This window comes from Tursiops truncatus, chromosome 4, assembly GCF_011762595.2.
Source record: "Tursiops truncatus isolate mTurTru1 chromosome 4, mTurTru1.mat.Y, whole genome shotgun sequence".
Classification (NCBI taxonomy): domain Eukaryota; kingdom Metazoa; phylum Chordata; class Mammalia; order Artiodactyla; family Delphinidae; genus Tursiops; species Tursiops truncatus.
Genome location: NC_047037.1, coordinates 30764645 through 30779292, shown reverse-complemented (window position 1 = coordinate 30779292; position 14648 = coordinate 30764645). Strand labels below are relative to the sequence as shown.

The 14648-nt window shown below is 35.9% G+C and overlaps 1 protein-coding gene across 5 annotated transcripts in view; it reads left to right on the top strand.

The window, feature by feature from the left end:
- PPP2R3A (protein phosphatase 2 regulatory subunit B''alpha) overlaps positions 1 to 14648 on the top strand; it is a 224484-nt gene that overhangs the window by 150235 nt on the left and 59601 nt on the right. For all 5 annotated transcript variants that reach the window (XM_019934215.3, XM_019934213.3, XM_073803800.1 and 2 more), the window contains 2 exons: positions 5864 to 5912; positions 6370 to 6459. In XM_019934215.3, coding sequence (XP_019789774.1) covers positions 5864 to 5912; positions 6370 to 6459 — 139 coding nt within the window. The remainder of the gene's footprint in view (positions 1 to 5863; positions 5913 to 6369; positions 6460 to 14648) is intronic.

Genomic DNA, 14648 nt, shown 5'->3' with positions numbered 1-14648 from the left:
ACCTTAAGAAACAGGAAACATCTTGAATAAACAACCTAACCTTGCACCTAAAGCAATTAGAGAAAGAAGAACAAAAAACCCCAAAGTTAGCAGAAGGAAAAAAATCATAAAGATCAGATGAGAAATAAATGAAAAAGAAATGAAGGAAACTATAGCAAAGATCAATAAAACTAAAAGTGGTTCTTTGAGAAGATAAACAAAATTGATAAACCATTAGCCAGACTCATCAAGAAAAAAAGGGAGAAGACTCAAATCAATAGAATTAGAATTGGAAAAGGAGAAGTAACAACTGACACTGCAGAAATACAAAAGATCATGAGAGATTACTACAAGCAACTCTATGCCAATAAAATGGACAACATGGAAGAAATGGACAAATTCTTAGAAATGCACAACCTGCCAAGACTGAATCAGGAAGAAATAGAAAATTAGAACAGGCCAATCACAAGCACTGAAATGGAAACTGTGATTAAAAACCTTCCAACAAACAAAAGCCCAGGACCAGATGGCTTCACAGGTGAATTCTATCAAACATTTAGAGAAGAGCTAACACCTATCCTTCTCAAACTCTTCCAAAATATAGCAGAGGGAGGAACACTTCCAAACTCATTCTACGAGACCATCATCACCCTGATACCAAAACCAGACAAGGATGTCACAAAGAAAGAAAACTACAGGCCAATATCACTGATGAACATAGATGCAAAAATCCTCAACAAAATACTAGCAAACAGAATCCAACAGCACATTAAAAGCATCATACACCATGATCAAGTGGGGTTTATTCCAGGCATGCAAGGATTCTTAAATATACGCAAATCAATCAGTGTGATACACCATATTAACAAATTGAAGGAGAAAAACCATATGGTCATCTCAATAGATGCAGAGAAAGCTTTTGACAAAATTCAACACCCATTTATGATAAAAACCCTGCAGAAAGTAGGCATAGAGGGAACTTTCTTCAACATAATAAAGGCCATATATGAGAAACCCACAGCCAACATCGTCCTCAGTGCTGAAAACCTGAAAGCATTTCCACTAAGATCAGGAACAAGACAAGGTTGCCCACTCTCACCACTTTTATTCAACACAGTTTTGGAAGTTTTAGCCACAGCAATTAGAGAAGAAAAGGAAATAAGAGAATCCAAATCGGAAAAGAAGAAGTAAAGCTGTCACTGTTTGCAGATGACATGATACTGTACATAGAGAATCCTAAAGATGCTACCAGGAAACTACTAGAGCTAATCAATGAATTCGGTAGAGTAGCAGGATACAAAATTAATGCACAGAAATCTCTTGCATTCCTATACACTAATGATGAAAAATCTGAAAGTGTAATCAAGAAAACACTCCCATTTACCATTGCAACAAAAAGAATAAAATATCTAGGAATAAACCTACTTAAGGAGACAAAAGACCTGTATGCAGAAAATTATAAGACACTGATGAAAGAAATTAAGGATGGTACAAATAGATGGAGAGATATACCATGTTCTTGGATTAGAAGAATCAACATTGTGAAAATGACTCTACTACCCAAAGCAATCTACAGATTCAATGCAATCCCTATCAAACTCCCACTGGCATTTTTCACAGAACTAGAACAAAAAATTTCACAATTTGTATGGAAACACAAAAGACCCCGAATAACCAAAGCAATCTTGAGAACGAATAACAGAGCTGGAGGAATCAGGCTCCCTGACTTCAGACTATACTACAAAGCTACAGTAATCAAAACAGTATGGCACTGGCACAAAAACAGAAATACAGATCAATGGAACAGGATAGAAAGTCCAGAGATAAACCCACGCACATATGGTCACCTTATCTTTGATAAAGGAGGCAGGAATGTACAGTGGAGAAAGGACAGCCTCTTCAGTAAGTGGTGCTGGGAAAATTGGACAGGTACATGTAAAAGTATGATATCAGATCACTCCCTAACACCATATACAAAAATAAGCTCAAAATGGATTAAAGACCTAAATGTAACGCCAGAAACTATCAAACTCTTAGAGGAAAATATAGGCAGAACACTCTATAACATAAATCACAGCAAGATCCTTTTTGACCACCTCCTAGAGAAATAGGAATAAAAACAAAAATAAACAAATGGGACCTAATGAAGCTTCAAAGCTTTTGCACAGAAAAGGAAACCATAAACAAGACCAAAAGACAACCCTCAGAATGGGAGAAAATATTTGCAAATGAAGCAGTTGACAAAGGATTAATCTCCAAAATTTACAGCCAGCTCATGCAGCTCAATAACAAAAAAACAAACAACCCAATCCAAAAATGGGCAGAAGACCTAAATAGACATTTCTCCAAAGAAGATATACAGACTGCCAACAAACACATGGAAGAATGCTCAACATCATTAATCATTAGAGAAATGCAAATCAAAACTACAGTGAGATATTATCTCACACCAGTCAGAATGGCCATCATCAAAAAATCTAGAAACAATAAATGCTGGAGACGGTGTGGAGAAAAGGGAACACTCTTGCACTGCTGCTGGGAATGTGAATTGGTACAGCCACTATGGAGAACAGTATGGAGGTTCCTTAAAAAACTACAAATAGAACTACCATATGACCCAGCAATCCCACTACTGGGCATATACCCTGAGAAAACTATAATTCAAAAAGAGTCATGTACCAAAATATTCACTGCAGCTCTATTTACAATAGCTAGGAGATGGAAACAACCTAAGTGTCCATCTTTGGATGAATGGATAAAGAAGATGTGGCACATATATACAATGGAATATTACTCAGCCATAAAAATAAATGAAATTGAGGTATTTGTAATGAGGTGGATGGACCTAGAGTCTGTCATACAGAGTGAAGTAAGTCAGAAAAAGAAAGACAAATACCGTATGCTAACACATAGATATGGAATTTAAGAAAAAAAAATGTCATGAAGAACCTAGGGGTAAGACAGCAATAAAGACACAGACCTACTAGAGAATGGACTTGAGGACATGGGCAGGGGGAAGGGTAGGCTGTGACAAAGTGAGAGAGTGTCATGGACATATATATACACTACCAAACGTAAAATAGATAGCTAGTGGGAAGCAGCCGCATAGCACAGGGAGATCAGCTCGGTGCTTTGTGACCACCTAGAGGGGTGGGATAGGGAGGGTGGGAGGGAGGGAGACGCAAGAGGGAAGAGATATGGGAACATATGTATAGCTGATTCACTTTGTTATAAAGCAGAAACTAACACACCATTGTAAAGCAATTATACTCCAAGAAAGATGTTAAAAAAAAAAAAAATGACGCTAATTGACAATGCATCTGATCACCCAAGAGCTCTGATGGAGATGTACAATGAGATTAATGTTGTTTACATGCCTGCTGACACAACATCCATTCTGCAGCCCATGGATCAAAGAGTAGTTTCAACTTTCAAGTCTTACTCAAGAAATACGTTTCATAAGACTATAGCTACCATAGGTAATGATTCCTTTGATGGATCTGGGCAAAGTCCACTGAAAACGTACTGTAAAGGATCACCATTCTAGATGCCGTTAAGAACATTCATGATTCATGTGAAGAGGTCAAAATATCAACATGAACAGGAGTTTGGAAGAAGTTGATTCCAGTCCTCATGGATGTCTTTGAGGGGTTCAAGATTTCAGTGGAGGAAGTAACTGCAGATGTGGTAGAAACAGAGAGAGAACTAGAATTAGAAGAGGAGCCTGAAGATGTGACTGACTTGCTGCAAATCTCATAAAACTAACAGATGAGGAGTTGCTGCTGATGGATGAGCAAAGAGAGCAGTTTCTGGAGATGGAATCTGCTCCTAGTAAAGATGCTGTGAAGATTGTTGAAATGACAACAAAGGACTTAGAATATTATATAAACTTAGTTGATAAAGCAGCAGCAAGTTTTGAGAGGATTGTCTCCTATTTTGAAAGAACTTCTGCTGTGGATAAAATGCTATCAAACAGCACTGCATGTAACAGAGAAATCATTTGCGAAAGGACGAGTCGATGTATGTGGCAGATTTCATTGTCGTCTTATTTTAAGAAATTGCCACAGTCACCCCAGCCTTCGGCAGCCAGCACCCTGATCAGTCAGCAGCCATCGACATTGAGGCAAGACCCTCCGCCAGCAAAGAGATTACAGTTTGCTGAAGGCTCAGATGATGGTTAGCATTTTTTAGCAATAAAGTATTTTTAATTAAGTTATGTGTATTGATTTTTTAAGACATAATGCTGTTGCACACTTAATAGACTATAGTATAGAATAAACATAACTCATATGCAGTGGGAAACCAAAAAATTCATGTGACTCACTTTATTGTGACATTCACTTTATTGAGGTGGCCTGGAACTGAACCCACAATATCTCTGAGGTATGCCTATAGTCATACCTTCCTGTTACAAGAATAGCATAAAGATGGAGATATTTATAGGGGTGTCAGGCCAACCTTGTTAGCTATGCACCTTCTAATTACCAGTGGCCAGATCATCTGTATAACGTGAGCTAGTCTCCAGAGGTCATACAAAACCTGTGGGCTCTAAAGCGCCTTCTCTGGCTGGCATAACCAAGTTCTCATTAAGCCCTAAAATATTGTATATACACATACAGTAACTCATTAGGGGCATGTTAAAGGAATGAAGTCCAGAAAAGCAGGCATCTAGGCCTGCATAATGCAGGAGCCACTGAAACTCTGTGTAATTGCCCACCCACTAATCTGTCCTTAATAGGACAACATGATCTTAAGTTTTAGGAGCTTAAACTTTCCAACTCTAAAGAAACATGTTCAAAAAGACTTTAGCTTCAGAATTAAATACCATTGCCTTTCCTATATAGCCCTCTTCTGTTCTATTTCCTCTTATTTTCAAATTATTAACCCCATAAACCAGTGCTCAACAAACTCTAGGGGGCCCTTATTCAACATTTGGTATGTGGCCAGGAATGGCAGTTCTGACACTCATATTCTCAGCATTCTTCAACCAAATTAATTAACCTTTATGTTGACTGTACCTAACGCTGTGCAGAAGAGTTAGAGCTGGTAGCTGTTAACTCTAATGATACCAACACTGGTTCTGAAGTTTTAGTGTGCATGCCATTGCCTGGGGCACTTGTTAAAAAGAACAGATTCCTATCCTCACTACATCCCTAGGTCTGAGATCCACTGTTATATCCCTTTTTTTAACTAATGATTTTGGTTACTTTGAACTCACAATGAGGTATGCTGATATAGATTACCTAGGATCTATCATCAAAAGCAACATACTATCTTAAGATATAATCATCCCTCTGAATAAAACTTACTGATGGAATTTATTTAAAAATTGTATGTTATATCATGTTATATCCTGGATTTTTATAGGATGAGAATATAAGAAAAGTATTTGTGGTATGTTTTAGTATCTTTTATAAAATTCTACCTGAAAAACAGTTCTCCGTTGTTTTACTCAAATTCCCCAACAATCAGTTCCCCCCCTTGGATTTAATGCTAGGATAAAATCTGTCTTGTTTTAGGGGAAAAGTTGTCTGGTCTCATTAGATAACAAGATCAATACAAATTTTGTACATTTTTGTCTTAGTTCTCAGGATATTCGGAACCAATTCGATGCTCAACTATATTAATATATCCCACCTGTCAGGCACATCCATTTGCCTGTTCTTTTTTAAATGATTGATTGATTGATTGATTGATTGACAGAGTAAGCCATCTCAAATTCCTGCTTTCAAGAAGTATGTTATACATAAGTAAAAATTTACTCATATTCTCATCATGGAAGATTATTAAGTTTTAGCTTGTGGCTACTTGAAAATAAATTTGCCAAAAATATTGCCTTTTGGAGCATGTTTTAACTAGCTTTGTACTTTTTATTTACATTTAGCTTCATCAAACAGGATTATTGAAAGGATATTCTCTGGGGCAGTAACAAGGTAAGAAAAAGCATCTGAGTTTTAAAATGAACTACAAGTAATGCTTAACAATGTCATTTTAGCAAGGCTTCCTGCATAATTTGTCAGTGCTGTAGGTCAGATAATACCCTACAAAACATGCAGTTGTGGCTTCATACAAGATGGCGGTAATTCTTTAATACATGGGCATTAGTCCTTTATCTAAATACAGGTAAAAGTATTTAACCTGCTGATTATTTGTATTCAAATTAGAAACCAGATTTCTTTCTTCATATCTACAAATACTTTCTGATTTCATCCTCTAGGCATTTGAAAATAAGATAGGCAATGCAAGGGGTTGCCCTTTGTGAGGTTTCCAGCATTCTATTTTTTTTAACTTAATTTCCAAAGAAATGTTACTTTATTTCTTAGTCTCTCATAGTACTAAATTTATCTGAGTAATTGCTCAGGAAACTTTATAACTATGTGTTTTCTTCAGGGGAAAAACAGTACAGAAAGAGGGAAGAATGAGCTATGCAGATTTTGTTTGGTTCTTGATTTCTGAGGAAGACAAAAGGAACCCCACCAGGTATGACTTCTGAGTTTCCTTTGCCAAGATTTTAAACCCATGAGCAAAGCTTGAAAAATTCATGGTGTATACGAGTGAGTGCCAGCTCAACTAGGGGTGCCAAGATGGGTTTGACTTAGTCTCTGCCCTCAGACTGAATGTAACCACAGTGTATCAAGAGAAGTGCTCTTACCCCTGGAAACAAAGGTGAAGTGACATGTGAGCTGGCCCTGAAGGATATTAAGCATTTATATGGAATATGGGAATAGATGCTGTGGATTTTAGTTGTTTCATGATATTCCTTGTTCAGTAGTAAATTGGACAGGAAAGAAGAGCAAACTGCGGATGACTAGTATATGAGAACATGCCCTCATTCTCCCAGTTAGAATCATCTCTCCCTTTGCTTGGCATACCTTGATTTGTCGCTGTGAGTTTATCCATCTGTTTCTTACACCTCTGTAACACTGTGTTACACAAGCTAGGAACAAGAAGAAAAGAGGGACATAGATTTTTGTGTCCCTCTCTTCTTTTTATTCCTAGCTTGTGTAACACAGTGTCCTGCACATAGCTTCTGCTCAGTATCAAGGAAGGGAGAGTCTGCAGTCCCTGATGCTGCCTGCTGGTATTACTGACTCAGCTGTCTGCATGTTAGTTCAAAAAGTTATCTAAATGTTGGATATATGGTTTTTGGAAATCATTGAAATGGAAATAAAACTAATTTATTTCATGGCCAGCATGTTGTCCATTTCAAAGATAGTAATTTGTTGTTCATGTAGACAACTTAGAAAACATGGCTAAAGCAGAAGAAAATAAATTTTAATACTAATAATTCTAACACTCAGAAAAAGACACTTAAAAATTGGTATGTGTTGTACAGTCTTTTTCATATAAACTTTTACATTCTCTTTGGACATGTAGGTTAATTAATTCCATAGGATTAGATTTAATCCTTTGGAATGTTATCTCCTAATATCCTCTAGTAGTTTTAGCTAAATAGTTGTAACATCCACTATATTTTTCCTTAAAATAAATTCCGCAGGAAAGGAATTGCTAGGTTAAAGGATGTAGACATTTTTAAGAGCATTTATAAAAGTATTAAATTGATTTTCAGAAGAACTATCATTTTATACCTTTATCAACAAAGTATTGAGCATATTTTCTATAACCCTTATTCACACTGGGTATCTTCCTCTTAAAAATATTTTCAAATTTGATAAGTAAAGAATTCAGTATTATCTTTTTTGCATTTCTTTGATTGCTAGTGAGGCTGAATTTTTTTTAAGACATACTGAATTTTTTTTTTGGCTGCTTTGGGTCTTCGTTGCTGCATGTGGGCTTTCTCTAGTTGTGGCGAGCGGGGACTACTCTTTGTTGCACTGTGCGGGCTTCTCATTGTGACAGCTTCTCTTGTTGCGGAGCACGGGCTCTAGGCACGTGGGCTTCAGTAGTTACAGCATGCAGGCTCAGTAGTTGCAGCATGCAGGCTTCAGTAGTTGCGGCACACGGGCCCTAGAGTGTGCGGGCTTCAGTAGTTGCAGCACACAGGCTCTAGGGCATGCAGGCTTCAGTAGTTGTGGTGCACAGGCTCAGTAGTTATGACACACAGGCTTAGTTGCTCTAAGCAACATGGGATTTTCCCAGACCAGGGATTGAACCCATGTTCCCTGCATTAGCAGCAGGATTCTTAACCACTGTGCCACCAGGGAAGTCCCGAAGCTGAATTTTTTTCATACATTTTTGGCCATTTTTATTTCATCTTAGGTGACTTGCCTTTTCATGTTTTTTGCTCATTTCTGCTGGATTAATTTTTTAAGTTTATCATTTTATCACAAATATACATCAAGTATTAAAAATTTTAAAATACATACATTCAGAAACCTTAATATAAAATTCATTCATAATTCTTTACTCCATAGTTAACATTTAGGTATATGTCCTCCTACCTCCTCCTCCTCCTCCCTCCTCGTTCCCCTCCATCCCCTCCTTTCACTCCTCCTCCTCTCTCTTTCTCTCTGCACCGAGTGAGAAATCATTGTATCATTTAGTGTACAGTTCTGTGATACACTTCTTCATGTAAGAGTATATTTCTATGCCAGTAAGTGTGCATGTTTATAATTTACCATTAATCCATTATTTCGAATGTTTAGATGTTCTTTTTAAATTTATTTTATTTATTTATTTTTGGCTGCTTTGGGTCTTCATTGCTGCATCGGGCTTTCTCTAGCTGCAGCGAGCAGGGGCTACTCTTCATTGCAGTGTGCGAGCTTCTCATTGTGGTGGCTTCTCTTGTTGTGGAGCATGGGCTCTAGGTGCCTGGGCCTCAGTAATTGTGGCACATGGGCCCAGTTGCTCCGCGGCATGTGGGATCTTCCCAGACCAGGGCTCGAACCCATGTCCCCTGCATCGGCAGGTGGATTCTTAACCACTGCACCACCAGGGAAGCCCTAGATGGTTTTAATTACCTAAATTTCCGAAGATTTGAAGGCTGTGCATCTTTCCGTTTCTTGCCTTTTTGGTGTTCTGTTAACGCTCTCAATTTCAATCTTTTATCTTTCATGTTTACTTAATTATGAAAAAGCTTTCCTCAAATAGTTCCCATCTTTTCCTCCTATTATCCCATAGGAACAAATGATATAAATGATAATAAAGAAACTTTATATAACAAACATGAATATATACTTGTTCGCCTTTCTTCTATCAGCTTCTTTAAAAAACATAAATTATATACTATAATAATTAGGACAATATATTATTGGGTTTGTAGTATATAGAGATGTGATATACATAACAATAGCATAAAAAAGAGGGATGAGGGAATAGTTATATAGGAGTACCGTTTCAGTATCTCACAGGAATTAAGTATAAATCTGAAGTAATTCTAAGAAGTTAAAATGTATATGGTAAGCCCTAGAGCAACCAGCAGAAAATTAACTCAAAAATACATAGTAAAAAAAAAATCATTAAAAGAGTTAAGTGTCCCACTTAGAAAATATTCAGTTAACTGTAAAAGAAAGCAATAAAGGAAAAATAGAGGAAAAACTCCAAGACACATAAAAAACAAAAAGTAAAATGGCAGACATAAGTCCAACTATAACAATGATAACATTAAATGTGAATGGATTAATCGTTTCATCAAAACGCAGATTTTCAGACTGGATAAAAAAAAAAACACGTTTTCTGGATACAATTCTGTGCTGTCTATATGAGACACAGATTAGATTTAAAGATACAAGGGGGGAAAATGCCATGCAAACAACAATCATAAGAAACCTGGAGTGGCTGTATAAATATCAGAGGACATAGACTTCAAAACAAAAACTGTTACTAGAGACAAGGACATTCTATTTCATAAAAGGGTCAATCCAACAGAAAGACATTAAAATTATAAACATATATGCATGTAACAACACAGAACCCTAAAAACATGAAACAAAAACTGACAGAATTGCAAAGAGAAGTAAATAATTCAACAATATTTGGAGACTTCAGCACCCCACTTTCAGTGATGGACAGTCAGGAAGAAGATCAACAAGGAAATAAAAGTCATGAACAATACTATAAACAAAACTATAAATCAACTGGACCTAACACATATCTATAGAACTCCCCACCTAAGAACAGCTGAATATATCAATATATTCTTCTCAAGCATATAGAACATTCTCCAAGATAGAGTATGTGGTAGGCCATATAATAGCCTCAAAAAATATAAAAAGTGAAATTACACAAATTATGTTCTCTGACCACAATGGAATAAAATTAACAGACAGAAACTTGAGGATTCACAAATATGCAGAAACAACGCACTGCTTGAATAACCAATGGATCAAAGAAGCATGCCTAAAGGAAATTAGGAAATAATTTGAAATGAATGAAAATGAAGGAACAACATACCAAAACTTTAAGATGAGCAAAAAGGAAAACATAGTATACCAAGACTTATGGGATGAAGCTGTAAATCCATCTATTGAAAAAGAAAAAATGTCTTAAATCAATAACCTAACCTTCCACTTTTAGACGCTGGGAAACAAGAGCAAATGAAGTATAGCAAACAGGAAAAAAAAAGATTAAAATTGATAAATGAGAGAATAAGAAAACAGTAGAGAAAGTCAGTGGAGCCAAAAGTCAGTTCTTTTGAAAATATCAGTAATGTTGATAAGGCTTTAGCTATACTGATCAAGAAAAAAAGAGAACATACAAATTATTAAGGTCAGAATTAAGAGGGAACATGACTACTGACCATAAAGGAATGAAAAGGATTATAGTATATATATATATTATATATAACAACTTTATGCTAACAAATTAGGTAGCAGACAAAATGAACAAATTCCTAGAGAGAGCCAAACTACTAAACTGGTTCAAGAAGAAATTAAAAATCTGAATAAGAAAAACAGTCCTGGGCTGAGGTAGCTTCACTAAAGGATGCTACCAAACACTTTTAAAAAATAACAGTTTTTTACAAACTCTTTGAAAAAATGAAAGAGGAAGGAACACTTCCAAATTCATTTTATAAGGCCAGTGTTACCCAGATACCAAAACCAGACAAAACATTACAAGAAAACTGTAAACCACTATCCTTTATGAATATAGATACAAAAATACTCAACAAAATTAGGAAACTTAATCTAGCAAAATATGAAAAAGATTATATACCATGATTAAGTGAGACTTATCCCAAAAATGCAAGGTTAGTTTACCATCTAAAAACCAAGCAATGTAACACATCATATTAATAGAACAAAGGATAAAAACCACATGATTGGCCCAGTAGTCTCAGCAAAAGCAGTTGAAAAGTTCAACATTGCTTCATGATTTAAAAAAAAACAACACAGATTAAACATGGACAGGAATTTCCTTGACCAGATAAAGCATATCTATGAAAAACCTACAGCTAACAACTAGTTAATGGTGAAAGTTTGAATGCTATTTTCCAAAGATCAGGAAAAAGACAAGGTTGTCTGCTCTATTCAACATTGGATCCTAGACAGGATTATCAGGCAAGAAAATGAAATAAAAAGCATACAAATTGGAAAGGAAGAAGGAAAATTATTTTTTAATGTAACTTTTAAAATTTATTAATTTATTTCTTTTTGGCTGTGTTGGGTCTTCATTGCTGTGTGCAGGTTTTCTCTAGTTGTGGCGAGCGGGGGCTAGTCTTTGTTGTGGCGTGCAAGCTTCTTATTGCAGAGCACGGGCTGTAGGCTTCTGAGCTTCAGTAGTTGTGGCACAAGGCTCAGTAGTTGTGGCTTGCGGGCTCTAGAGCGCAGACTCAGTAGTTGTGACACACGGGCTTAGTTGCTCCACAGCATGTAGGATCTTCCTGGTCCAGGGCTCGAACCTGTGTCCCCTGTGTTGGCAGGCGGATTCTTAACCACTGCGCCACCAGGGAAGTCCCCAAAACTATCAATTTAAATATGATATTATATACAGGAAATCCTAAGAAATCAACCAAGAAACTGTTAGAACTTAATAAAGGTTAATTTCAATTTGCAAAATCAGTTTACAAGATTGATAAAATACATAATATCAGTTTACAAAAATCAATTGTTTCTGTGCATGAAAAATCCAAAAATGAAATTAAGAAAATAATTCCATTTATAATAGCAGCAAAAAGAATAAAATACCTAGGAATAAATTTAACAAAAGAAGCATAAAACTTACACCGTGAGAACTATAAAATATTGTTGAAAGAAACTAAGGAAGATCTAAATGAAACAAAGATATCCCATGTTCATGGATCAGAAGGCTTAATATTGTCAGCATGGCAGTTACTCCCCAAACTGATCTGTAGATTCAAAGCAATTCCTAACAAAATCTCAGCTACTTTTTTGTTGTTGTTTTTGCAATAATGGAAAAACTGAATCTTGAATTCATATGGAAAAACAAAAGGATCAGGGTAACCAAAACAATCTTGAAAAAGAATAAGATTATAGGACTCATACTTTGATTTCAAAATATACAAAGCTGAAGGAAAGACCATGTAATACTAGCAATAAAGACAGACATACAGACAAATGGAATTGAATTAGGAGTCCAGAAGTAAATCCTCACATTTATGGTAACTGATTTTCAACAAGGATCTTAAGTCACAATTCAATGGGGGGAAAAACGTCTTGTAACAAGTGGTGCTGGACACTGGATATCTACATGCAAAAGAATGAATTTGGACCCCTACCTCATGTTATACAAAAACATTAGCTCAAATGGATCACAGACCTAAATGTAAGAGCTAAAACTATAAAACCTTTCAGAAGAAAGTATAGGAGTAAATTTTCATGACCTTGGTTAGATGCAGTTTCTTGGATGACACCAAAACCACAAACAACAGAAGAAAAAAATGAATGAATTGGACTTCATCAAAATTTTAAAAATTTATGCTTCAAAAAACAACATCAAGAACATGAAGGATAACCCACAGCATGGGAGAAAATATTTTTAGATGATATATCTGATACATAACTTGTATCTAGAATATATAAATAACAAACTCAATAATAAAAAGACAGATTACTCAATTTTAAAATGAGCAAAGGATCTGAATAGACATTTCTCCAAAGAAGATACCTATACAGCCAATAAGCACATAACAAGATTCTTGATATCACTGTCATCAAAGAAATGCAAATCAAAACCACAGTGAGATACCACTTTACACCCACTGGGATAGCTATGAATTAAAAGTCAGATAATAAACAAGTGTTGGCAAAGATGTGGAGAAATGGGAACCCTCATACACTGCTATTGGGAATGTAAAATGCAGCAGCCGCTATGGAAAACACTGACAGTTCCTCAAATGGTTATAGTGTTACCATATGACCCAGAAATTCCACTGCTAGGAATATACCCGAGAGAAATGAAAACTTGTACACCCATACAAGTTTCATAGCATCACTATTTTCAGAGAGAGGGGGAAGATGGTGGAAGAGTAAGACACGGAGATCACCTTCCTCCCCACAGATACATCAGAAATACATCTACACGTGGAACAACTCCTACAGAACACCCACTGAACGCTGGCAGAAGACCTCAGACCTCCCAAAAGGCAAGAAACTCCCCACATACCTGGGTAGGACAAAAGAAAAAAGAATAAACAGAGACAAAAGGATAGGGACGGGACCTGCACTATTTTCAGTAGCCAAAATATGGGAACACCCAAATGTCTATCAATTAATAAATGGAAAAACAAATGTGATATATCCATATAATCTAATATTCAGCAATAAAAAAATATGAAGTACTACATACTATAACAGTTGAATCTTAAAAACATTATGCAGATTAAAAGACATCAACCACAAAAGACTACATATTGTATGAATACATTTATATGAGTTGTCCAAAATAGGTAAATCTATAGATACAGAAGGTATGTTAGTAGTTGCCTAGGCCATGAGGGACGTGGAGAGGCAGGGGTGGGGCAGGGAATGATGTATAAGTGCTACTAGGTATGGAGCTTCTTTTTTGGATGTGATAAAAGTTAATTGTGGTGATGGTTATACAACTCTGTGGATATACTAAAAAGCATCTGACTATACATTTTAGATGGATGAATTGTATGATATGTGAAATATATCTCAATAAAGCTGTTTAAAAAGAAGAGTTGAGATAATACAAAGTATATTCTCTGACCATAATGGAATTAATGTAAAGATCAATAAGAGAAGGATGACTGGAAATTAAACAACACAATTCTAAATAATCCTTGGGTCCAAAAGAATTTTTCAAGAGAAATTAGATATTCAAAAGATAAAGGAATACTATGAATGACATACACACACATGTAAATGTGGTGACTTAAATGAAATAGACCAATTCCATTAAAGTCACAAGTTAACAAAAGTTGTCCAAGGAGAAATACATAACCTTAATAGTTTTGTATCTATTAAAGAAAATTGAATTCATAGTTTAAAACTTTCTGAAAAAGAAATCTCTCAGCCCAGATAATTTCACTACTGTATTCTTCCAAACATCTGAAGAAGAAATATCAAATTCTGTACTACTTCTTCCAGAAAATACAAAAGGAGGGAACAATTTCCAGCTTATTTTATGAAACCAGCATTACCTTGATACCAAAACCAGACAGACACATACAAGAAAATAAAACTACAGACCAACATCCCTCATGAAGATAGACCCAAAAATCATTAACAGAATACTAGCAAGTGAAAGCTCAACTTCTCAACCTCTCAGGCCCGGCCCCTCTTCCA